Below are 27000 nucleotides of genomic sequence, written 5' to 3' on the forward strand. Positions count from 1 at the left end.
GATTCAACCTAGTATCTGAACACATACAAGGGATGGCCAATCTAGAATGATAAAACCATTGGTCGGTGGAGGCAGACGCTTTATGTTGTGGCACAAGCTGACAAGTTAAAGGATGTAAAGAGAGAACATAAAAGATTAGTCGCGTATAACTCAGAAAACTACTTTTTAAGACTTCAATCTCTTAAAATCTCTAGATAACAAATATAACAGACTATAACTCCCACCACCAATCCGATGTCTCAAGCTCCATGTTGCATGGAGCTTAAAAAATCTAAGTTTGAATCTAAGCTCAATGTTGCATGCCTTTGATTCGGCTGTTAACTTTATGTGATTCATTACTACAAAGGTACCTTCTTAGAAGAAGCATAAGAGAGTATAATGGAAAATAGTTATTCATTTCTTTCACTTTTCAAATCATTAGACACATTCTGGTACAAGTGACAACAAATTTATGTTAAACAAGATGGAACAGCTATTACCTAAAATTCAAATATAAATGCAAGAGGATAAAGGAAAAAAGGGCACATTATCAGTATGTGTGCCATCTATACAAGAAATTAGGTGTTATCTCATAAGAGTAGTTTGTAGGAACTACCTCCTTTTTCTTCCATAACTATAAACCCTGAGCAACCATGTTCCTTATATTGAAATGTCAAATTTCTTACATAGTTATAGTTCAAACCAAGCATTGACACCGTAGATGCTATCCACATGTTACAACAAACTTGATGGTGTAGGGGCAGAGGGAATCTTTAATCCCCAACTAAATGGTGCCCTTTGTGGACATAAACCTCAAAATATACACCATGTAACAGCAATATCTCAATTCTCAGGAACCATAATTCTGGACTGTTGGAATCTAAATAAAAAGCACCTGAACAAATCAAATAACCAAACCCAAAAGAAGGCACACGAAACACATTCAAGTAGCATATGCTAAGGATGACAATCGTGTTAATAGTAACATGGCAACTTCGTTCATCAGCAGAAGCAATCAGCAAAAGAGGGTGGCATCTTGCACGGCTTTTGCACATGTTGGTGTATATTTTGATGTTAAACTATATAACCACATAACCCTGATAGGTAACAGAACAGAACATACACACTAGCTAATTATTCCTTCAACCAATGTTGGTATATATTTCGAAGTTAACTATATAACCATATAACCCTGATAGGTAACAGAACAGAACATAACCAACAGTTGATTATCCCTTCAGCCAAAGTTTATATATACGAAAAGAGTTTCCAGTCCACTGGACTCGCACAATCAGATCATCATTCACACCATAAGCTGAATAAGATAAACAAACTTTATATACACATCCATTGTGACCATATACTTCCAAATCAGCCATTGAACATTACCTCAAAAGCAAGGATCTTTAAAGTAATTTCAATTAAATTAACATCAGTAGTCAACACGATAATCGCTGTAATCTTCCCTGGCTGCCAAGTCACTCTCCACCCTGTCTGCAATCTTATCTTCTTCATACTTCAATCCTTCCTCCAATGCCAACCCCCCAAGGGCTCCCCCCACAGCCCCCACTGCCAATCCTGCACCTAGGCCCAACTTTGCTCCGCGCTTCTGGTGGTCATACGGAGCATAATCCACAGGCGCGCTCGGCCCTGGCCCACCATAGCTCGATTGCCGGTCGAATAACGGCCGGGGAAGAGGAGGAGGCGGTGGCTGCTGCGAGTAGTAACCTGGATAGTAGCTTGAGTAGGGGTCCGAGTATCCGCTGTACTGGTACGGGTGTGGTGGTGGAGGAGGAGGAGGAGGGGATGGAGCAGCAGGTGGCGGCGCAGGGTGGATAGTGTAAGGAGAGGTCGAGTATCCTCTGTAGTCGCGAGCGGCGGAGTGAGGGAGAGGAGGAGGAGGGGCAGAGGAGTAGTAATAGGTGGAGGGAGGGGTAACTTGGTAATCTTGCACGGGGCGTTCACGAAGGGCGAGCTTGAGGCGGATCTTACCGTGGGGACGACCAGAGGGCCGTCGGAGGTCGAAAGTTCTCAGTTTGGAGGAATCATCCGAGTCGACCAGGTCCTTGAGTTGGAACCGGAGTGTACCAACCAGGGGCTTAGGTGTCTCTGAGGGTTTGGAGTGGAAGATCTCGAGAGTAAGTAGGGAATCTTGCGGGGGAAGAGTTAAAGGGAGGACGAAGCGCTCGTTCCAGACAGGTCGATTGGAGCCGGAATCGTCGGATTTGGTAGCCAGACGGCGGTCGGGGTCGACCCAGAAGATGACGTAGGGCTTGAGGTCACCGTTACGCCAGCTCACGTTCTTCAGATGCTTGGCGGAAACAATCGTAATATCGAGATCGCAGAGTTTCGACGGCGGCCGAGAGGCGGTTGCTGCCATGGTGGTGAGGAAGGGAGGGTGGCAACGTGCGACCCGTTGAGTGGGCTGCTTTATTGGGGGATGAATGGAAATTTCTTTTTAATGGTATACTACAAAAGGTGGAAGGTAAAGGGCACAAAACAATTACTATAGCCCCCACAAGAACAAAATTTAAAAATAAAATTGTTTAAAACATCCATCATATGTCGTTAAATAAATTTTTTATTTTTTACTTTTAAAATATTAATTTTATATTATTTATAATTTATCCTTTATTGTAAAAATACTAATTTTATTTTCCTTACAAATTCAAATTAGCAAAATTCGACTCCAACCTAAGTTCCTAATTATTTTTTAGCTTGAAATACACCGCGTGATTTACATACAATTTTTTTTTATGTATCAAAAAAAATTAAATCTCACTTTTTTAGTGGTAAAAGTGAGTATGAATTAGATCAAATCTCACTTTTTAGAAAAAAATGAATATAATTTCAGTCCGATTCTATTTTTAATGGATAAAAATAAATATAAATCGGATTATTTATTTAATTACAAATAAAATTTAACTTTTTTGCCCTAAAACAATAACCATATATGAATCACACGATGAATTCAAGATAAAAAATTTGATAAAAACTTTGATTGGAACCAAAATTTACAACTTAATATTATAAGAGACGTAAATAATAAAAATTTATTTGATTTTGAATTTATAGCATAAAATGATTATTTTCTGTCTCAGTTATATACAGCAACATAACATTTTGTTCTTGAGATACGATGTTAACAATTACCATTAAATTTCTCCCCCTCCTGAAAGATAAACAATTATGGCAAGGTGGCAGCCTCGAACAAAACAAAGACATTTTAAAATACCGGTAAGAGCATCATTATACAGCTAATACACAAAAATGGTGGAAAGGAAGGGGGGAAAAATAGAAACATAAATATTGGTCTTTTTCATAAATTTCATGGAAAAGGTTTTGTGATTCTGTTTTGTGTTGCAGCCTTGCAGGAATGGCCAAAGGAAAAGTCCAAATCGACCCCACGCCAGTCTACGCAAGGAAGGTCATTTTACTTCCTTTGAACGGAACACCAACCCCTTTTAACTTCTTGCGGAACCTGCGCGGTTGCGTAACTTTGATTTCATTTGCTAGCTACTCTACTTGTAATTTCCCTCGCTAGTCCCTACACAGTACCCCTGCCCAATTTCACGGAATCTGCTTCCTAATTTTTTTTATACTTCTGCTTCCCATTTCGATATTTTCTCCGTCATATTGTTTCTCCAAATTTCAATTAATTAACACACAAGAAATTGATAGAGAGAGAGAGAGAGAGAGAAAACATAAGAAGAACAAAAAGTTCATTATGTCGGACGCTTTGATTAATGGACTTGCCGGTGCCGGTGGTGGTATCATCGCTCAACTCATCACATATCCTCTCCAGACCGTAAATTCCTCACTTAAAATTCTATTCTTGCCGGAATATTTTGCTGATCCTGTTTTAGTTGCTTGTTGACGTGTTTTTTGTATTGTTAGGTAAATACGCGGCAACAAACGGAGAGGGATCCGAAACGGGAGAAGAGGAGGCATGGAACTATTGAACAAATGATCCAGGTGTTTCCTCGTTCCTTTTCCTTCCAATTTTAATATTCCAAGAGGTTTTGCATATTTTAGTATTTTTTTCCCTTTCCGGTTTGATCTTAGCTGCATGATCTGCAGGTCGCAAGGCATGAGGGTTGGGATCGGCTGTATGGAGGCTTGACTCCATCTCTGGTCGGCACAGCTGCATCTCAGGTCAGCTCATTTTAGTTCATGTCCGTGTCCTTACGGCTAACTTACGCTGCCTGTGCATTTGGTTATCACTAGTGGTGGCTGTTACGTACAGTTGCTAGGAAATATACTAGGACGGCCAAAATGTTTCACTAATAACTATGTAGAAAATTGTCCTTGAGTGGTAAATTTCGTGACATGAGAAATCTCTTTCAAAGCGCGGTCTTTTTATTTTAGTATTGAGTCGGTGATGTAGATCCATCATTGCGAAAGCCGACTACTTGGAGTGACTTTAGGAGAGTTTTCCTAACAATCAATAGTTATAAGTGAGTGAAGCATGTGGTTCCGTGACACTGGGAAATGTGCCACTGTCTTAGATAGGTGTTTTCATTTATTTCAATATTTTCAGAAACAGAGACTGGTAATGGTTCCTGCTGAGGCTCATATTAGTGGGTGAAATTACTTGAAATTCTCCCCCCCCCCCCCCAACACAACAACCAAAAAAAAGGTTCAAAGAAACTCAAATTCTCTGCAGAAAATTTTGGACCTTTTGATTCACATTTTATTTTAAGATACACACGAAGGATTGGAAGTATCTAGTAGGTACGTGGCTTTGTTGGTTCACATTTTATTGGGCCAAAATCATATAAAATAGGAAAACACACGTGCATACGCTGATGGTTGTCACCTTTCTTTGTGAGGTTAAGTGCAAAGTAATCCTGATTTCACAATCCTGGTTATATCCAGTGATACAGCTTGTTCATTATCAATTACGAGTTCACATTGTGCTGTGCAAAGGACTTAATTTTCCTGCTACTTTTCCTTGTGCGGAGGAGCTGCTTTCATATGATGCCCTGTATCATCTATAGGGCTGATATTCTACCAATTAACAATACTTACACCTTGAACTTGAGGTACAAACTACTGACGTTTTAAGTTTCTCTCTATCTACCATAGGAGGCTTGTGGATGTCTTTCACTTGTGTTAATTGTACCTTGTCCTTGCCGTGTTTTGCGCTTGATTTGTCATATGATCCATAGACCTTTTCTTATAAAGTTAGTTTAGGAGGGAGGTTACGGTGTGAAAGCATATGGCCTATTGCTGTCTGCTGTTGTACTTATAACCTTAACATCAGTAAACCAAACAACAAGTACTTCAGTAAAATATAATGCCTTTTGTTTCTCTCAAAAGCAACTTGTGCTATGAACTAACTTTGCTATGAATGAACTAACTTCATTTGTGGAAAATACCTAATTCTTTGAGTCTACCTTTACCTTTTCCTAGTGGCTATATTGCAAAATTACATTTATATTAAATTGTGCTTCAAACCCTGGTAATTGGACCTCTAATTTTTTATGCAATTGCAATGTCCATGCTACAGGGTGTTTACTATTATTTCTATCAAATATTTAGGAGTAAGGCTGAAGCTGCAGCACTTCAACGAAGGAGAAATGGTGTAGGTGATGGATCAGTTGGGATGTTCTCATCACTTGTGGTGGCTGCTTTATCCGGGTAATTTACTTCTACGGAATAGATTGAGATAATTTCCTGCTGGATACACTTGATTGATCATTATCATTGATTCCAGCTTTATTAGCAGCAATGGTATACTTTTTTGGCCTTGATCTGATATGTTCATGCTTCATTGGGCAGCAGAAAGCATATGAATACACCAAAGTGGAGTAGATATTGCAGAATAAATAATTACCCAATAGATTCAGAATGTTTCATATGCTGTGACACCTATCTTGCATCTATGTCTTTGAACTATTGGTGCAACCTCTTCTTTCTGGGCAGGACTATAATTTATAATGCAAATTGCTGAAGTGATGCAGTTCAATAGTTTTTACCTCAAAATGGTTATTTATTGTAGCACATGCTAATCTTTACATTGTAATTCTTTATCAACTAATATATTTTGCAGTTTGTTCTTGCCTTTCTTCTTATTCACGAGTAAATACAATTGTACAAGTTGTGTTTAGAACTAAAAGAAGAAGTCGGACCTCTTTAGCTCAGGCTACTAAAGCAAGTAGCAGCGAGTTCTTGGGGGTCCTTCCTTGCTATAACCTCCATTAGCTTGCGATGATGGGATTTTTTGGGTTGGCCAAATATCTGAATATAGTAAAGAAATGTTGCGGTTCAGATTTTTAAATGCTATTTAAAACCTTGAGTCCACAGTCATTTGGAAACAAATAAAATTTTGTAGAGTTTGATGAGTGGAAGTAAATTTTAAGTATAGACTTTTCTAATGAAAAGGAAATTTAGAACAAGTAGGCAATTTTTTATGGTATAACATCTATTTTGTTTTGTTGGATGGTTTTATTCTATCCATCTCTGCCCATATCTCATTGAAGATTTTGAGAGTTTCGCTTGGATATTGCCCAATAGAGTAAACATAATATAAACATCCACATGCCGGGAAATATAAATTGCATCAAGTATAATCTATCAGATACAAAATATATAAGTGAGTTTTCTGAGAATTACTTGATTTACCTTTGCATGCAATTAATAGCTCATGGGAAAAAATATTTGAGAACTGCACCCAGATATGATGACAAATACCTCATTCTAAACTTCTGTTTTTGAGATCTCAGAGTGATACATCTCCTTGCCTTTCCAGATTCCAGTATACCTCTGATTCACCGATCTATTGTAGAACTGTCAAGTTGACTATGCTTGGCACTTGTGATGCTATCCCATAATTGAAAAGATTGGTTTTAGGCACATAATTTTTGTTGATATCATATTTCCTATCACATGCATATGATTCTAATAAATCTAATTTTCCTCCTTGCAATTTTTGAGCAAGATTTCATATTTTTTTATCTTAGGCATATTATTCTAATGACAAATATAAATTTCCTCTATCCACTGTTTGAGTCGCAAGAGTTCAGCAAATAACAGCAACATTTGTTTTTCCTTGTGCAGCTGCGTAAATGTTTTGCTGACTAATCCTATTTGGGTAGTTGTGACCAGAATGCAGGTACACTACTATTTGCACCTTGCATGTGGTTTTTGATGATCAAAACCATGAAAATTTAACTTTGTTCTCAAAGCCATCTTGGAAATGTTTAAAAAGAAAGAGAATTAAGATATTTTTGCTTCTTAACTAACTAAGACAAGAAACAGAACTTGATGATATTGGTTTCATTGTTAGACAAGTATGAACTAGATCAATCTCTCTCTGTTCAATGTTTTCATATTTGTGCTTCTTTTTCTCTTGAATTCTCATGCAGACTCATACAAAGAAAACAGGAAATTGTCAACCTGACTCTACTTCATCAGGGGATAATATTCTTGCTGCTCTAGAACCTCCTCCATTTGGGACTTGCCATGCAGTTATGTACACGTGTTTGTTGTAGCTTATATTTTTAACGATCTATCTAATATCTAATGCAGACTCCTGAAGCTCCACTTTATCATAACTTTTTAGTGTATAGTTGGTCCTGAAAATGTTAAATTTTTGGATAAAGATTTTGCTGCATATTTAACCATGATGCTTCTCCATTATTATTTTTCTAAGTGTTAAAATTTTGGTTACATCTTTCTTTCATGGTTTGTGTGATTTGGACTTTTTGAGTGGCATCATGGAACAGAGCCAATGCAAAACTACAAAGCAGTTAAAGAAGGAGATGGAGACTGAGTAGGCCCAAGGGTGTATGATTTTTAGGCCTGTGTAGTTTCATAGAGCCTTGACTTGTACCTTTAAAGATTTGGAAGTCAAAAAAGCTTGCAGTTATAGAAATATATCTGATCTATTAAGTTTGATGTGTAATATTGACATGGTTAATACAAATTTGAGCAATATCAGCATTATCTTCTGGATTTGATGTTATAAACAGAGCAAATAGTTTGATAGCAAAATGTGCTGGTCTTTTATAAGAGAATCTGGATTGTTTGACCAACTGATAACTTTTATTCATGGTAATCACAGTTTATTAATAAACTAAGCTGTCACAATTAATGTTGTCAACAATGTTGATATAGAATACTTACACTAGTATTATGATTACTTAATTGAATTTCTTCTAGTGTTAATTATTCAGGAAGAGTCATACGAACTATGTCAAGTTTTTGCTAGAGAGAGGAATGAGAAATCAGAAAATTGTTGTATACAACAGAGCATGAAGGTCAAATATACCATGCTGCTTATGATTTCAGCCAGAGATTGTAGTGTTCCACTATGAGATTCATCTGGTTGTGAAGTCTTGAAATTGATATCCTTACAGTGTAGAACCTTAATTATATAGTATGAAGATTCTGTTTAATGGTTTTTCTTGTGTAGATTGATTTTAACTTTTGTATCGCTGCAGAATATGTGCAACATGTCAAAACACCTTAAGTACATATGATTTGTGCTTTCTCCTTTTATTAGTTTCTTTAGATGGCTTAGCAATGCAGAGTTGTTAGACAGCACTTTCCCAACTATTGCTTCTACATATTTCGTTGACACGAGAGTTGTGCATATTTTTTTACTTCTGCGATGCTTGCCCACAGATCCAAGAAGTCTATGATGAAGGTGGAGTTTGGGGATTCTGGAGAGGTGTTTTTCCGACGTTGATCATGGTATGGAACAAATAACTGCTTTAAGTTCTACAATGTGGTCAATGATTGTTCTCATTGTCGACAACAGGTCAGCAATCCTTCTATACAATTTATGCTGTATGAAACCCTTTTGAAGAAGCTGAAGAAACGTCGTGCGTCAAGCAAGAAAGGTAGCAATGATGTGTCCGCTTTGGAGGTAGTCTTGCTTCATTTCCTAGTTCCTGCTGTACTTCCCATCCATACAATTTTGCTTTATTTCCTTTATTTCCTTGTTCCTGTTGTACATCCCATCCAAACAAATTTTATCTTCACCCTGAGATTTTGGGTATTAGCATGTACTTTTGTTATTAAATGTAAATGAACTGATCTGGTGCATAGGTTTTTTTGCTTGGAGCTGTGGCAAAACTAGGTGCTACGGTTGTAACATATCCTCTTCTTGTTGTGAAGGTAAAATGAGTTTCTACATCATGTTTCTTTATAAAACGGCTTGCATTATCTTATAAATTTCTAAATGAAATTTCAACTATTCTACATTTGTGAAAATTCTTGAAGACATGCGTTGCATCTTGCTATTATACCATAAGGTTTTAGTGCTTGAGTAATTATTGGTCTCCTTACAAAAAAGGTTAAGACTGGCAAGCTATGTCTAGAGAAAAAGGTAACTGAAGCGACCTTAGAAAGCATGCTAATAGAGTAAACATTACACTTGTGAGTTCAGGAGATTGTAATAGAAGGGTTGGTACCATTGTCTGTGTATACATAAAGTAAGCCTAGATAGCTAAAGAGCCTTCCCCATTACATGAAATGGGACTTCCAAGACATTGTAACCATATGAAATTAGAAAATGTGTCCAAAAAAAAGTTTGGAAGATGGTAAATCATCTGATATAGAACAGCTAGAATGATAAACCATCTTGTAGAGAAACAGCAAGTACATGTGCCCTATGAGTTGATTCTCAACAATCCAGGAGGATCAGGACAAGAGTTATTTAACATTACAGCTGGATGCATGAGAGATACTACTTTGGAGGGGCAGTGGGAACTGTAGCTCTTGGATGGACTAGTGTGGTTGGCGTGCTTAGAGTTGTAATATGTAGTCTGGACGGACAATTTCTACATGATATATGAGGATTTGGATACATATTTGACAAGCAGAGGGCTATGAGCTGGTTGGTTATGGTGAGTGAAATCAGGTTAGGGTGGACTGGGACTGGTTATCAGCCATATATAATGTTTTGCCTTGCTTTGAAATGAATTTACGTTTCTATGGAGGTACTTTTCTGATACACATTAAATAGCATTCCATTTGGTGCACTAGCTGTCATAATTAATTAGCTATCAGGGAAAACACTTTTTTCCTTGACGTATATTTAGTAGGTGGTATCACTGTTCACAGAGCATTTTAGGCAATCGTGGCCCCAAATGTAGCACATTTTTCAGAATAATTGATTCCTTTGAGAGACAGTCATGCTGCAGTGCTTATTAATTAAAGGCAAACCAATTCTTCAAGAATTTGATGGTCTGGCTTGTTTAACCACACTGCAGCTCATCATTACCACACAAGTGTTTCATTTTCTATTTCTTTCTATTGTTGCAGTCTAGACTTCAAGCAAAGCAAGTAGCCAGTGGAGATAAAAGACATCATTATAGAGGTGTGTAGATTGATTATTTCTTTAAATTCTGATGAGAGCTGGAATTTATCCTACAGTTTCTTTTTGACTGCACCTTTTTTTGGACATTTTGACTAACCGTTGGGATATGGAAATGTCACCAGTCGACCCACAATGGAAATGTAGTAGTTGAACCTATTTCATTTGTCTGCAGCTAATACTTGTTCTTCATTGGTCACACAAGACATTTATACCCAATATGCAATTTGAATATATTATGTTGCATCTGGCCGTTTATTTGCCCATTTGCCCATTTTGGGAACTTTGCTATGGGTTTAGAAGATGCTACCTGGTGGGAATTCCAGATTTAGCTTTGAGCTAATAAATGTCTCAGGTATAATATCGGTGAGAAAAACAGTCGAATTTAGAGGTACAGGTTCAAGTAAAAGTTGCCAGAATTTACTTGGATTTGTGTTTGTTTGATTCCTGTTCCTACCTGGTCATCCATTTGCTTTTGATCAAATTCAGGGACCTTGGATGCTTTCATCAAGATGATACGTTATGAAGGGTTTTATGGATTTTACAAGGGGATGGGCACGAAAATCGTACAGAGCGTTCTTGCTGCTGCTGTTCTATTTATGGTCAAGGAAGAGCTTGTAAGGGGGACCAGATGGTTATTAACGAAGGATGCCGTCAAAATGGTGAACTCAAAGCCTTCATCGTGATTCTTCTTCGTAAATCGTACCTTTGCTTGCTGCAGATACTTTCGGAAAGATGATGATTCTTGTATTGTACTGGGTGGAAAATATATATTTTAAGGAAAATAAAATATGTTTAGCCTGTTTTAGCACTTATGTCAGATATTTTACCTTGTAATCTTTTCACCAATACGTGACAGATGATTGAGCGACGTGTCACAGTTATTCAGTTATTAATCTCACCGGATTGATTGAAAAGCTTTAGGGATTTGTCCTTTTTTAAGCTAGTAATGCACTGCGCTTTGTACTTTGATGCATACAACTTGTATATATATATACACTTGAAGCATCTACTGGATTTGTATGAGCTAAGTTGCCAGGCTGATTTGTATGATACAAATCACAATTGATTATATAAACATCAATGGATTTTTGAACTCGATAAATCAGCCATTGTTCTTTTCCTCTTATCTTGAAATGCAAAGCGTTAGAAGTTTATTTTTTGTATCATGTTGGTGTATCTAGAATTGCACCGCAAACAAGCAACAAAGCTAAAAGAAAAAAGAGACATGGAAGAGAGTAGGCTGCTAGATTATTTCATGGAGCGTGGCAGCTATTTACTATATTGTTAAGTCAGGTAGAGTAGAAAAGAGACAAAATAAAAGGATAAAAATGAAAATAAGATTTTATTATATATATAATTTTTTTTTTTTAATGTGCACGCTAATGGGGTGCTTTTCCCACTATAGCAGAAGCCCAAAGATATAAGGCTTTTAGGCCCAAAGATCCTCCTGACATGAGTGCTGAAATACGAACGACCCGCGTCGTAACCTTTGTAACTCTCTGCTCCATTTTCAGACAAAAGCCCTAGTTCGTGGAGAAAAATGACGGACAAGAAAGGAGACACTACTGCTTCCTCGACCACCAGCAACAGCAAAAACACTCCTAAAAAGGCTAATCTTCTGGATCACCACTCCATCAAACACCTCCTCGATGAGTCTGTCACTGAGGTATGCTTAGACCCCTGGTACATCTGTGCATCTGAACTTTTGTTTGCGGGGAAATTGATTTTAGGGTTTGTTGTATGCAGATCGTGACCGGCAAAGGTTTCATTGAAGATGTAAGGATGAGTAACATCAGATTGCTGATGGGAAGCGTCATCATTATAATTGCTCTTTTCGCTCAGTTCTACAACAAGAAATTTCCTGAAAACCGAAACTTTTTGATCGGCTGCATCGTGTTATATCCTTTCAGAGTGTTCAATGTGGTCGTGATTGATAGAAATTTCATTCTAGTTATTGTCCTTCATTTTCTCTGCCATCTGAATTTATCTTTTTATGATAGAGACAGAAAATTGGTAGAGAAAAAGTGAGAGTTGATTTTTTTGCTTGTGTGTGTTCTGGGGAAATGCTGTCTTTTCCGGCTACTTTTCTTTATGAGAGATTTTTACATCAGAAAACACTCTTCAAGGGGAAACTTTCAGTGTCTGGTTGGTTATTCCTCTAAAGAAAACGGTAAGGGAGTGCTGTTGTATGTGGACAGTTTTAATAGAGTACAAATTTCGTATGTTTTGGAGCAAAAATATGAAGCAGAAAAGGATTCTAGGACTAGGAGGTGCAAATTATGGATATTGGATGGTGATTGATGCCATGACTTTAAAATTGCTTGTCTTAATCTGGATGTTTCAGGGCAATGCCTTTGGAGTGTGGGCATTATGCTCTTATTTGCTAAATAAATTTTCTATATAGGCTGTTTTACATTTTAAATTTTTATGAAAATTGTAAAAGGAAACATATTTGCATAGAATAAACACAGGCTGCATCATGTTTGTTGCCTTGCTCTATTTGACGGTTTATGGTTTATGAAGAATGAAGTCTATAAGAATACTACCATGCTGTAGAGCTTGACTGTTTATCTATCTTCAATTGTCTTGTTTGTTTTATCTTTGACTCTGGCAAGTATATTTTGTTCAACGGAATTCTTCAGCTGATCATACATACGAAGGAAAAGAATGCGATTTTATTCACCCATCCTCCTGCTGTAAGTTTTTCCATGTTTCTGGGAACTAGTTGCTATCAGGAATGTTTAGTTATCGCTGCATTTATCTCTGCTTTGGTATGATTGTTAGGAGAAGATTCCTTTTTAATTAAACACCGAGTCTGTTGCCCTATGTTTTAGACTTATCGGAACTAACACTAAGAAAAGGCTTTTACACTATTGAAAAGTTAGAGAAGGAGGTAGAAGCAAAGAGTAACTCCTTCAGGATGTCAGTCAGTGATAATATCTGTGTACCAACTGCTATCTATGACCAATTTGTCATGATCATTATATGGCTTTGGTGGGATGGCTAGGTTTGTGGTTTCTAGCATGATTTATGATATTCTTCGTATTTGTTTTGAAAAGAACCCATCTTGTGTTGCATTAGATAGAATTTGGCGCCATACAAGATAAAAATTTTATACTTCCTCTTTTGAGTTTTGATGCTTATGCCTGATGGGCCACCCTTTTTTATTTGGGAGAAGTCATTGAGATGTGAAGGTGGTGAAATGATGTAAATGAAGTGTTAAAGGAAACATTTGGCAAATTCTATATGATGCAATCAGGCTAACTGCGTACATTAGGAAAAATAGTCTCTTTACACAGGTCCGGTTTTTTGTCATAGTCTGAAGTTTGTTAGAGAATAGATTTATCCATCTCTAATTGCAGAGTGGGTCTGACAGTATTTTGTAGAACATATCACAAGTTGATACTTTCTTTACTGTCCTTCTTTTACTATTCAAAGTGTTTGTTGACTCTGACATCCTATTTTTTATAGAGTTTATCTTTTTAAATTATTTGATGGAAATTGAACCAAGCTATTTTATAGTTAGTTACCTAATTGTTAAAGTACTATTGCATTAGTTAGTTTCCTGGACTTCTTGTGTCGGTTAAAAAAGTTATCCATGTTGAAGTCAAATTAGTCTTCTTTAGGTTGTTGAAGTCTGAGTCTGATTTGTTTTCTATTGTTGGATTTTGATATTTAGGAAACTGATTAGTATATGTAAAGTACTGGTACTGCTAGAGTGGAGTTGTGTTTTTTGTTAATTTTTGAGTTAATATAATTGAGTATTCGTTTGTGTTTATTCTCCTCCTCTTCCCACATATTTTTTTTATGTGTTAAAATAGCTTCTGCTGTGCATGGTTTTTTGTGCCTATTGTTTAATGAAGCATGTAGGGTTTTACTAACTCTTTATGCCTGAAGGCCACCAAGTATTGGATTCAAGCTCTTGGTCCTAAGAAGGAAGTTGTGAATATAACTTGCAGAACATTTTTCTGTAATGTTTGCTTCTGCTACTAGCTTAGATATCACCTAAATGGAGTTCATGCACCTTGATGGATCATTGTTGCACTCTTTTCCTTTGATGTTTATGCCGCTAGCATCCTAATTGTGCCTGTTTTAACTATATTGGGGTCGTTCCTTCTTAGTGTATAATCAGACTTCAGAGGGGTAGATGTCTTGGTCTGGCAGGCTAATAGTCATATTGAGCACGGTTTGTGGGTTACATTCCAAATTGACTTTTTAGTTGGACTTGGGTTACCTCAAGAGGTAATTGCCTTTGCCACCTCTGATGAGGCTTCAACTATCCATTTGTAGTTAAGACTCTTTCATCTGTAATGGCATGTAGCTTGTGTAGCAAATCTACACATTAGTGATCTTTAACAAGTTAGCAAATACTTGAGCTTTCTGTAGCATTTGCTATTTGATTAAGTTTCCAATTTTAGATCCAAGTCCTTGAGTAAATTGCTGCTAACATTATGGATTTGGGATTTTTGTTTATGGTTGAGGGTCAAGTTGCTCAGCAAATTTATTCTGGGGATCTAACTACCTTTTGCAATCTTCCTGGTGTTTGTTGATTATCTTCCTTGTGTGATAAAATGGAGTGGCTGAGACCAGTGGATGCCACTTTTTTATGCTTTTCGGCTTTAATGTATTACTTGTGATGTTTTTAGGAATTTATTCTGCTTATGTGCCATGACTTTTCTAATCATGATGTTGGATTTACCAAATCTTCCCAAGGCCATTGTTAATTGTGCTGGAGGTTAGTCTTAATCTCATATGAAGAACCTTCCTTTTTAGAACTAAGATCCAGGCAATGCGCTCAGTTTTTTTTCCCTTTTTTGTAGATTAATAACCATAAACAACAGTTGCATGTGTTGTAAGAGAACCTGATGAAATGAAAGGCCAAAGGCTTGTTGCCCATGTAGACAAGTCTTTTGTGATCATCAGGGACATAACCTGCATATTTATTCATGAACCTCTTTCTTTGCGTAATGGAGAAGGTTCAGTGAATACGGTACATGACATCTTAAACGCAAAAAAAGGTGATGGTACTTTGAGTAGGTTACCAATTTTGCTGTGGGAGAAAAGTCTTGGCGGTTGATGAACCTTAATAATGCTAGCTGCAACAAAGCTTTTATCTTTTCATGAAAATGTCATATTTTCATGAAAATGTCATATTTTCATTGGCTTGTAACTTAATGTGGTGATCTTTTCTTTTTAAGAGGACCACTGAACGGTAATATTTTGTGATGATAGTCACCTTGAAGCTGTAATTTTTTTATTCACAGGAATCTTTTAGTAGCACTGGGCTAGTTGTCTCTTCCAAGTTGCCAAGGTTTTCTGATATGTACACACTTACCATAGCGAGTGCAGATCCTGATTCAATATCTGCAAAGCCTCAAGTGGAATTTACCAAGAGCGTTACCCAGTGGTCTCTCTCTATCTCCCCCCCAAAAAAAAACCCTATTTTAATTGGGATTTTCACGTGTTGCCAATTTTCAGGTTTCCTCATTGCTTTTGTGTTGTTGTTGCAGGTTCACAAAGGATGGAGTTTTGGTGGAAGGGCTGTTTTGGAAAGATGTTGAGGGACTAGTAAACGAGTATACTAGAGAAAGTAAAAAGAGCAAGTGACATTGCTCATCAGCTATACGTTCCACCGGGACTGAAGTAGGTTCTGTGACTCTTACATGAAACAGATGAAGTTGGTAAAGATTGTGCTTGTAAAAAAGCTAATGGAGCTTAGACAAGACTATTCAAAATATGTTTTGTGAACGGAGCAGAAAACAGTTCTGTTGAAATCCATATGGTTTTCATGATTCAACTGATGAATTTGTCAGGACTTGAATTTTGGACATCTTTATGGAACTTATAATACAATCCTGGCTTATCCATTACCAGTTGTTTAACATGCCCTTCCTTTACATTGAACACTTTTCTCTGTCTCAGGCTACTTGCAATGCTCATGATTTGTAATAAAAAATAGTTAACCAAACAGTGCTAGCTGATAATCCAAAAGAGCATAAATTGTGATGGTTTAGATCAGATATAATTCTTTAGCATAACATTTGCTCACTAAGCGTTTTTGCTTTGATGTTTGATTTGATCAATGATGTAGACATGTCGCATTTTTTCAATTTGTTCAGCCTCCCCTACTCCCATGATTGTCTCAGTCAGTATTGGTTCCATGTAACACAGCGTTGCATTGTAAACATCAAACTGTTGATTGCTCCATGTTGGATAAAAACCATGCAATGGAGCCAAGTCTAAGAGAACCCTGAACCATGTTAAAGCTAGTCTTGACGGGATTTCTTTATAAATGTAACACAACTCTGTAAGCGGGTTAACAAAATGCTGGTAGACTCGTCTTTAGACCTAGCAATTAAAGCAAGGTAGATCCACTCAGTTCGGCCTGGCCGTTTAATTCAAAATTCATAGAAAGACTTTTCTTGTGCCTTCGCTGATAATTGTCACTACCAATTCGACAGTCCTCCTCACTGAGAATGGTTTATATTTTTGTCTATTCTGCTTTTTAATAAATTTCTTTTCTTTTGTTTAGGCTAACAAGTGACTATAGGTTAGAATACTGGGCTAATTTGAGAAACCTCCCTGAGGTTTTCTGATAGTTTCAATGGGTACCACGAATTTTGAAAAACCTCGCTTGTGTCACTTTTTTAAGCTTTTTGTATCATTTACAACCCATTTAAAAATATAATATTGAAAAATTCATTTTGAGATAGTAAATATAATATCATCCCAAATATGTCCTTTTGTTGTCGTAATAATAAATAATAATAAATGAAAAAAAAATGCAGGTTTACTCTAATTCGACAAATTATAATGTGTTCTTTAAATGCCAAGAGTAAATATTTGATTGTTTATTTGAAGTTTTTATAAGTTACAAATATATATATATATATATATATATATTGCTATAAAGTATTTTGAGTTAATTCAAGAAATTTTATAAAATGTTTGTATTTTTAAACTTTTAAATTTTTGTCCAAATCGATGGTTGGAAATTAAAAAGATACAACATGCTAAAAATTATATAAATTTGTTTGTATTGTTTTTAAACTGGTGCAAAAAAATGTATGATCATGGTTGTAAATTATTACATGCTATTTTTAAGAGTATTATAAATCATTCATAATTTTAAGTAATTTATCATTTCTTGTCTGAGCCAATTACACAAAAATTATTAAAGATTTTTTCAATCTTGTTATCAACTTTAATTTTTCATTAAAGAACTACATCGATCAATTTACAAAAAATAAGAGATAAATTTGGCATGTTATGGCAACTAAGAAACCACAAGAAAAAAAAAAAGAAAATTTGGAATGAAATTGTATTCTCTCTCCCATAATGAGCTTTTTAATATTATATTTTGAAATGGGTTTCAAATATTATAAAAAAAAGTTTAAAATAGGAGAAATAAGTGAGATTTTTGAAAATTTGAAAGTGTCAGGTAAAACCATAAGAAACCTTAGATGAGGTTTTTGAAATTATTCCTAGAATATTTCCATGCTAAAAACTTGATCCTAACACGAGATCAACTAATATTTACAACCCTAACTCTCTATTTACGAACCAAAGAAAATCAAACCCAAAAGTAAAATGGGCACCGAACAAAAAAAAAAAAAGGAAGAATGACTTTGCACAACTCCCAGAATAGGGGAATATACCTTATCTTCTATTTGGGTGGACGGAATATACTAATTCAGGTCGTTGGTTGGCAATAATATGTTACGTTAAGTAGGGCTCTCTGATGTTGATAAATGAGGCTGAGTGTCGGTCCGTCATAATTCCTGGACCAACAACGTGTCGGATGTGGACTGCATTTGCATTCCCTGCATCGGCGTTTCGGAGTTTGTCAAATCAGATAATTGTTTCTGATATCTGCCCGTCGCCCTAGGCCCAGCCCACGCTACTACTTTTCCCAAGACTCTGGACGCTTTTATTAAATACTATTAGAAAATTACTATATGATGATTTTTGGTTCTAGTGAGCACACGTGCTACTGTCACGTGTTCTGTGCACGCTTCAAACTTTCTTCACTGTACTGCATTTCACTCATCCATGACCAGCCAATTTTTTCCAGTTCGACACAAAATATCAAATATTTATATATATTTATAAGAAAAAAGTATGTGGTTTCCCTTTAATAAAAAATTTTAAGGCTTTTCATTTTAAATGTAACATTTTAACAATGTATTGTACGTGACGGTTGAAAAACATCTTTCATGCTGTGACCAATAGCAAATATTCACTCTCCATTGGCGTAGATTTTTTACTTTATTTACAAATTCTTAGGCGTATTGAATATTCTCGGTATTTTGTCGACTTAGTGAGCTCTTTTGCACCATATACTCTGTTTATACAAAATCCTTATGATCCATAGCTGCAGCAGTTATCCCTCAACTTACATTTTTGTTTAGAATTTTTTGAAAATTTTATCCGTGGATGCAAAAGCATCGGTCCGATTCGATGGTAGTTCAATTTCCTCCGAATTTTTCATTAAATCTCTTTAGGTTCCACCATTTTCCTTAGTGTAGAGTAGGTATAGATTTAGTATAAAAATTATCGTATCCGGACAGCACAATAATGTTTGCATCCTTCGGATCTCAATACTCGTTAATTGTTATGTACCAACTTTTGGGTATTCAATTTATTGGAACATGAAGGAAATGATTTCCGGACATAACATGCTAGGAGACAGAAGACAATGTGCTATCATCATTATATCAACTACGTAAAGGTTCGTTCGCTTTATCTTAGGCAATGCAAACATGATTGGTGGCGGAAACGGTGGAAAGTAATTTGGACTCAGTAATATTTCAACATTCACGTAGAATCAAATATAGAAGGAGGACCTTTTCTTTAATTAATATACTATAAATGAAATTCAGGCCTCTCGCTTCCTTCTTCGTACCATCCAATCACATGGAGGACTTATTTTCTTAATTTATATGTTAGACGGCCGGTATTGTTAGTAGCAAATAGTAGTTATTTTAGATCATCCATTACCATGAGATTGTTAATTATTTCTTCATAGCTTGCAATTACTTGTTCTCAAACACATTACAGCTGACCATTGCAACTATATTGGGGGAAAAAAAATCTTATGTGACAATTACAAAACACGAGCTATTTCTATTTTAAGAAGTTTATTGTCAAGAATCACAAATTTGTAGATAAAGAAAAAGAAAAATGGGTAAGGGGGGAGGGAAGATAATACTACTAGTATATAAGAAGGGAGCTCAAGCGAGAAATGTCAAATTCCAAACCTACTGCTTACGCTAAAAAGGCCAAAAAAAAAATCAGGCCGACAAGCGAAGAAAAGTGTAGTACGAAACATGCAAATAGCAAAAGCCGCCGGCTGTCTAAGCTGAGGTGCGATTTCACCGTGTTGCTCTGCAATTATAAGGCCGACACACGCAGCTCAAGTAGATATTTCTCAACATAAGCCAGGTTTTTAGTTTAATAAACACCCTCAGTTATGATTAAAGATTACTAGCCCAAGTAAACCCCTTCATCAAATTTTGTTTTCCGAGTTCCCGAGTCATTATCACATCTCTTATTAATTCCGTTGCTTTATTTATTTAGCTACTCTCTTCGTTCCACTTTGATAGTGCTGATTTTTTTTCACACAATTTAATAAAAAAGTAATTAATTTTGTTAGAACAATTAATTAAGGTAACTATTTTTCTAAAATACCCTCACATTAATTAGAGTATAACTTTATGGGAACTTGAATTGATGGTAAAAAAAAAAAAATCAACTAGAGTACAACTTTATGGAACTTGAATTGATAGTAAAAAAAGAATCAACTCTCATTAAATAGAGTAGATTTATAGTAATAATAACTTACATTGAATAAGGGTATTTCAGAAAAATTAAAATACAATCACATTCTTCAATTGAAAAGTGGATTATAATTTGGGACAGACGAAAAAGAAAAATAGGACTATTAAAGTGGGACGGAGGGGAGGATTTTTGTTTGAATGAAGATAAACAGAACAATAATCATATTCAAAACCAACCAACCAGCGAACGCTGTCGATGACCTGGAACTCCAATCTTCACCCCCATTGGTCCAAAGGTGGATCCCACCGCCACCCAAATCCATACATCAGCTGACGTCGTCACCCACTCATGATTGCCCACAGCTAATAGACCCCGGACTCCAAAGTCACCTTTGATTGCATTTCAGTAAAATTATTCAAGTCCGGGGGTCCCCCGTCCTCCCTATATAAGCGTCTCTCCATGCCTTATCATCCCATTTGCTGCTGTTAATCGTTCGGATATCGGAGAGGCGAATTAAATCGTTGATAGTATCCATACATTTTAAAAGATTTTATATCAAATTCGCCGGCAATTCAGGAGAATTGGCTTAGGGTTTGGTACCGATCGAGGATATATTTGTTCGTGATTATTCGGAAGTTTATTAAAATGGATAACTCGGGAAAAAGCCAATCGATGAACGATCGGAAGATGAACGATGCAGAGGATCGCACCGATCGATCCAATGGCGGCAGCGGTTGTTCCGATGATTCGACATCAACCCTTAATGCTTCGTCTAGTGTATTGCGGCCGAGTTCTTCGATTTCGCGAGGTTCGGAGGTGACGACGGAGATCTCGGCGGAGGAGGGCGGGAATTTACTGCTCCAGCAAAGCGATAGAGTCGATAATCTTGTGCAGTGGCTTCGCGCGCTAGATGTGCAGGTTATCGGTGCTTGTCGCGCTGACGAGAGGCTGAAGCCGTTGCTCAAGCTGAATGCCTCCACCGGTGCGGCTGAAGATCGCTTGCTTGCTAAGTTGACCCAGGTACTTTTACAAAATATTCGTGTTAATAAGTTTTTGTGGTCTGATAATGATTAGTTTGCAAAGATTTAATGCTACCTTGCATTTGATTACTCAAAATTTCGCTGGTTCTGGTAATCTAGTTTCATTGATTACTAGTTTTTGCTGGGATTTTGTTCGCTCATGGTTTTTAATGTTCTCTTTGGAAGATAAATTCCAATTCCCAATTTTCTTTCTTCTGATATGTTAGCCTAGTTTTGCTGGTTTTTGGTTCTTTAGGCTTTCATTCATTTTCAGTTGATAAGGGGAGAAACTTGTTTAGCTTGATGATCAGCACGACCAGGAAGAAGTATTTGCATTATGATTTCCGGATAAATGACTTAAATACCCAATATAACCGGTCTTAGTGAGAAGTTGTGGATTTGAAACACTCTTTGAATGGAACTGGAAGTTTGGTGATGTCATCTTTAGATTGCTCGATTTGTAATATGCTGTGCCTGTTGTCAATGATGCTTCCAGTTTAATAATGCTTTAACTTCATCATTTCAGCATGAATAGAGGAACAAAATTTGCATAATTATTTGTGGGTAAGCGATTTAGGTACCCAAAAGAGCCTAGTATAGTGACAAGTCTTGGATTTGGAGTTACTCTTTGGAACTGACATTTTGGTGGTGTCAGATTGATAGTGCCCAGGTTATAATATGCTGTTATGCTTGATGCTTGTAGTTTTGTGTAATTATGCTTTAACTTTGTTGTTTCATTAACACAGCCTTATTATGTTCATATTACAGCATTTTGAGCCATCAGAGGTTGGCATGCTAGCAAGGTGCTTGTGTGCCCCCCTTGTTTCTGTTCGCGTTGGAAGGATCAACAAGATAGGGAGCCTTTTTTGTCCAACTGCTACAAGGTAGTGGCGATTTTTACACTCCCAGATGGATTCTAGTGATGTGTGCTATGTGATTGCTAAGCTTCATTTTTGCTTGTGCTAGTTATGTTTTAGCGTCTAGGTACAAGTTGACCAATTAAACTTTTGAAAATCTTGTTAATTTCAATTTGCTGTTATAACCAGGTAAAGTTCATAACATATACTTTTGTTTTGTCCAGTATCATTGAGATGATGAATAGGATATCTTGCTCTCTTCTAAATGAGATCAGGACCTTTCTATTAAAGATGATAAGAGATTCTGGTTTGTGGTATTAGGGATGGGAGTAGAATTCCCATTTTACAAGTTTGAGTGGGTTTAGTTTGCTATTGTGGCTACTTTTCAGGGTATGATCTATAGCACTAGATGGTTGGGTTTCTGCACTCTGAAATGTTCAAGGTGTGATACGTGAAATTTTGGGTTGAAAGAAATTAAGAGTGGTGTTAATGTGTTGCGTCTTTATCTTTTCTGGAGTTCATCTTGTAGAAGTTTTTTAATTGAAGTTCTGATTAATGCATGGGCCTTGAAAACAGATAGCATAACTTTCTGTTTTCGGTGTCATATTATTAGCTTCCCCACGAGGTCCATTGGTCTGATGCTTTTACTCGTTACTAGCTTTTATCTGACTTTTTGGTGGTGATCTTGACAATTTTAGCATTCCTTTTAAGTTTTTAATATACTTTCTTTGGCTGTTCTCTAGTATCTACTCCTGCTGGAGGATATAAAGTGTAATGGTGCTGATACCCTTTTTCTGACTTGTCATTTTGTCCGCTTACCTGTTGAATGTTCTTGTTTAAATCTATCATTGTTTCATATTGCTTGAATTTATCATACTGCTGAATTTTCTTGTTTGAATTTAACAATTTAGGATTTAGTGTGCTGTCCTTTCAGTTGAATTCTAACGAGAACTGCCTGATTTTGTTTTGTATGTATTTAGATGCCTGTGTTGTACTTTCTTGGGCTTCCATAGGAATAAACTTTTCTAGGAAAACTGTCATTATTCTGTCCCTAAACTTGTTTAGGGTTTATATTTTGAGTGTCTTGTACATGAATTGCAGACGCATCTTAATCATCACTTGATCGGTACTTCATGCTGGATTCTATCTTAGACTACCCATCTTGATATGAGACTGTTCATAGCTAGGAGGTGCATTTTGACGTGTGACGACACCATGGAGGTTGGTGTTTTGAATATTTTCTATTACATGGGTTTGGAATGGAGGGGGTAGATCCTTTCCTTTTAATTTGATAAATTTTTGTTGTTGGGTGCGTGAGGTCATTGTTATCATAGTGTTTAAGTTGTCTGACTGTGGACTATTTATGCTGATGTCTTTATGCATGAGTTTTTTTTTTAAATCTTTCTAACATCACTCTTTGGTATGATTGCCATACATCCAAATGCTCATGGAATAATTATCTGCCATTTTTTTGTGGACCGTGTTGCTCTATGCCTGTCCCAAAATTTAGTTGATGTTAGTATTGGTTAAACTGACTTTCCTTTTTGTATAAAGGAATTACCTGTCATGGATAATTGTACTCTGGTGGGTGACTTGAGTGAATGTAGTGTTGGAAGCTGTTTTTTAGAATTATTAATGGTGTAGATGTTCATCCTTCCAAATAAATATATCTTTTGACTTGTAGGGAAAGTGGACGTATACTATTATGATCTCTGAATTAAGAAGAAGTAAAGGTAGCTTCATGCTCCTATATTGTGTATTTATCTTGGGCAATTTGATTTTCTTGATCAATTCTATTTGCTAGTCTCTCTGAGTTAGTATGATTATTTTCTTGTTCTATATATGCATTGCTATCTATTATCAATGCAAAATTAAAATGCCTCTGCAAGGATATAGGATCAAGTTCTTTAGCTGAAGACATTGGTTTCTATTTGTTTTATACTGTTCATTTATCTTAACCCTAGGTTAAATCTACTTAGCAGTTTTCCTGCCAATGCATGCTGGCAACTATTTTACCAATTTCAGTTGGACAATGGTGGCTAAGTGTCATAATCTTGTCCATTAATTGTTCAGCCTAGCAATTTAGGTGCTGATTGCTTTAGGGATTTCAGTGAAAAAAAGAATGGTAGTAATATTTAGGATCACGATTATGCAGCTCATCATCTCCTGGAAAATTATAATTTGTGGGAATTATTTCATTTTTTACTACTAGAACTATTAATGGTAATTTGATTCTTATCCACGTGTGAGGTCGATGCAAACATCATTTCCTGGTGTTTATGGTTTTTTTTTTTACTATATTGGCACACAAATCAGGCTGCTCTACCAAATTGAAGTTTGGTCCCTCCCAATTGATTCTTTGCCAAATGGAATTAGGATTTGAACAAGGAAGAGAGATTATGTAGCTGAGTCTAGGTGGCAGAACACACAGATGTAAATTTATATTTGTATTTATGTCTCACACTCTTATAGTGCATCCACGTGTATATACATAAATGTGTGCGTGTCAGTGAGGGAATCTAGAGCTGTGCATTGATTGATCCGTAGGGAGATCTTCTATGATAGCTTTTTTTTTTTTAAAAAAAAAATATATATATGTATAAGTTGTGAAGTCAGGTCTATTCTGCTAGGTTACTTCGGGGGAGTTGTATTTTTTCTGTTTACTGAACTACAGCATTTCTTTTTGCCATTTAGGGGAAATTTGAATCTCACACTTTTGCCAACGTCTGACTTGCGCATCTCATTTATTGGAGATGATGGTTTGCTAGAGCGACTTGTAACCTTGACATCTGAGACTCAGTGTTCTGCTGTGGAAATTGAAGAGATCTTAGCTGATAAGTCTGGACGTTCTTTCTGTGTAAAGATCCCCAGTGATGAGATCTTTTACTTTTGGTGTTCTGAAAAGTCTAGGCTTCTGGGGATTGAATTGCTCAGAAAGGTTGGTGTTCTTAGCACAAATTAAACATGCATTCATTAGCATCAGTACTAATTAGATTTGTTCTTATCCTCGTATAGATGAAGGATCTGTTGAAAAGAAAACCTTGTCTGGCTGAGTTAACTGGAATTAGCGAATCACGCCTGGAGAGTTTTGCAATTCATCTTCGAGCTTATCTGGTTGGACCAACGTTGACTAATGCTTGTGGAATTCCTGCTGTTTCGTTAACCTCATCTCTAGATACCTCAGTTGAAACTTCTGAACTTAATGTTCAATCGCTGGTAGGATCTTCAAAGCCGTCTCGTTCCAGGCAGAGTTTAGGTCAAGGATCAAAAACCTGCCCACTCTATCAGGGTAGTCTCAGCCCTAGGCCTAGTTCCTTTAAAGAAGGTGTAGCAAGGAACCTAGCGTCCTTGAGAAGTGTTTCCAGGGAAAGGTTGCGGCGACGTGGTGACAGCTATTTATCATGCATTGACAATCTAGCTGCGATGCCATCTGCCAGTGGCCCAATTGCTTCTAGTTTAAACCACGCTGAGGATAAACTTGAAGAAGCAACTGAAGCTAGTCTATTCCCTCCATCCACTCCTCTGGAGTCAGTACCTCTTCGTGAGGATAATGTTCTTGGCTCGTCAAACCAAGTTTCTTCCATGGGTTCTTCTCTTTCCTCTCCTCTTTATTGCTGGTGCCCTCCTGTTGCATCAACTCGGCAATGTGCCCCACAAAGTTTACAGTGTTCTACAACATCATCTGACTTGGTGTCTCTACCAACTTTGTTACAAGTTACTAGGTCATCTGGCCTTTTGGCATCGAAGCCACCTCTTAACCTGGCAGATGTTGTTCCTTTAGATTTCCCCCCTCTTCTGCCAGAGCCGTTGGTTAGGTTGCCATTGTCTATTCCTGCTTCGCAGCAGATCCCTACCTTTACACCCTTGATGTGTGACCCGATCGTTCACATTCCTGTAATTGATGTGTGTTCCTCTGGCCAAGGTTATCTAGTAAGTGCTGGCCCTGCTATTTCTACTGCTATTCCACCAATGTGTCCAAATCTGGCGAGTCCACTCGTTCCTGAAGCAGATTCTATGGTGGAAAAGAGTGCAAGGGAGACGCTCCGCTTGCTTATTAACAGTTCTAATCAGCCCAACCCGTCATTGATGGGTGTGTTGCCTTCGGTTTTGACGGATGGTAATCAGATGGAAAACATTCTCTCAGTTGGGAGCAGGGGTCTTTACAGCGGAACAAGGGACATTGATGCAATTACAAGTAGCGTGGCAGCTATAGGCTTTGTGTCGTCATCTGATAGATTTGTCCTTAAAAGATGCATTGACAGAGATAACCTGGAGGAGGAAATGGAGAAAGCAGATGGCTCTTGTGGGTCCAGTTCTGATGAAGGTTTTCCCAGGTCTAGGGACGGGAGATTCGATTGATTCGCTTCTGCTCATTTCTTTCTTTATTTTTTAAAATTTTTTTTGTCAGAGATGATGTAGATTCAGTCTTGAGATGGAACTGTAGATATGTTGCTGTAACTAGTTTTGAATTCCTGATCTGCCTTTGAAACTGTATGATAGCGAATTTTTTTCCGTTTTTTTAAATTTTGGGAATAATTGGGATTACGTGGCAAAATCCTATAGACGATTCCTATAATTTTTTTGTTATGGGGCGGGACTGGACCCAGATTACAGAGAAAGATCTGGATAATTTTGGACGTCTCAATGACATTGAACTTTGTGCCCAAATATTATAGTAAGGCTTAATAGAACAATTTGCTTTAAAAAGAAGGATTAATTTTTTTATAATGATAGTAGAAAGAAGGATTGATCCTTTTTATAATGATAGCGTATGTATTGTTAATTTTGATAATTTTGATTGAATGATAATTGTACAAAATTTTAATTTAAAGTTTTAATTTTCACACACGTGTCATAGGTAGATGTAACAATATCAAGTGTACCTTACTAGTTGGCTTATAGATTATCTCATAAGTTGGTTGATAATTAAACAGTATCAAGTGTACCTTACTAGTTGGCTTATAGATTATCTCATAAGTTGGTTGATAATTAATTAAAGGGATAAATTCAGATACCTCCCCTGAGGTTTCTGATA

The 27000-nt window shown here is 36.7% G+C and overlaps 4 protein-coding genes and 1 non-coding gene across 6 annotated transcripts; 4 read left to right on the plus strand and 1 right to left on the minus strand.

Annotated features, from left to right (window-relative positions):
* Positions 1-1295: 1295 nt before the first annotated feature.
* LOC140034945 (uncharacterized) lies at positions 1296-2460 on the minus strand. Its single transcript, XM_072073847.1, has one exon. The coding sequence runs from the start codon at positions 2357-2359 to the stop codon at positions 1412-1414; it is 948 nt and encodes a 315-aa protein (XP_071929948.1). The 5' UTR covers positions 2360-2460; the 3' UTR covers positions 1296-1411.
* A 1052-nt stretch (positions 2461-3512) lies between these two features.
* On the plus strand, positions 3513-11229 carry LOC113730394 (peroxisomal nicotinamide adenine dinucleotide carrier). 2 transcript variants are annotated; one of them, XM_027255042.2, is made up of 11 exons: positions 3513-3787; positions 3877-3954; positions 4060-4134; positions 5492-5622; positions 7042-7096; positions 7350-7451; positions 8611-8679; positions 8747-8854; positions 9037-9105; positions 10255-10309; positions 10796-11229. In XM_027255042.2, the coding sequence occupies exons 1-11, from the start codon at positions 3707-3709 to the stop codon at positions 10990-10992; spliced, it is 1020 nt and encodes a 339-aa protein (XP_027110843.1). In that variant the 5' UTR covers positions 3513-3706; the 3' UTR covers positions 10993-11229. The 2 variants fall into 2 exon arrangements, with proteins under 2 accessions (XP_027110843.1, XP_071929949.1); XM_072073848.1 differs by lacking the exon at positions 9037-9105 and having other exon boundaries at positions 3516-3787.
* Positions 11230-11761: 532 nt separating this feature from the next.
* Positions 11762-16191, plus strand: LOC113730395 (signal peptidase complex subunit 2). Its single transcript, XM_027255043.2, has 5 exons — positions 11762-11975; positions 12056-12207; positions 12924-13005; positions 15574-15716; positions 15820-16191. The coding sequence occupies exons 1-5, from the start codon at positions 11850-11852 to the stop codon at positions 15914-15916; spliced, it is 600 nt and encodes a 199-aa protein (XP_027110844.1). The 5' UTR covers positions 11762-11849; the 3' UTR covers positions 15917-16191.
* Positions 15181-15307, plus strand: LOC113733550 (small nucleolar RNA snoR74). The gene has a single exon (XR_003459061.2). It is a non-coding gene; the product is annotated as a small nucleolar RNA snoR74 (small nucleolar RNA).
* Positions 16192-20530: 4339 nt separating the features above from the next.
* LOC113730396 (uncharacterized) lies at positions 20531-26489 on the plus strand. Its single transcript, XM_027255044.2, has 4 exons — positions 20531-21109; positions 21877-21992; positions 24660-24903; positions 24981-26489. Exons 1-4 carry the CDS (start codon positions 20735-20737, stop codon positions 26322-26324), a joined length of 2079 nt encoding a protein of 692 aa, XP_027110845.1. The 5' UTR covers positions 20531-20734; the 3' UTR covers positions 26325-26489.
* The last annotated feature ends 511 nt before the right edge of the window (positions 26490-27000 follow it).

Source organism: Coffea arabica, chromosome 2c (genome assembly GCF_036785885.1).
Source record: "Coffea arabica cultivar ET-39 chromosome 2c, Coffea Arabica ET-39 HiFi, whole genome shotgun sequence".
In the NCBI taxonomy this organism is placed as follows: Eukaryota; Viridiplantae; Streptophyta; class Magnoliopsida; order Gentianales; family Rubiaceae; genus Coffea; species Coffea arabica.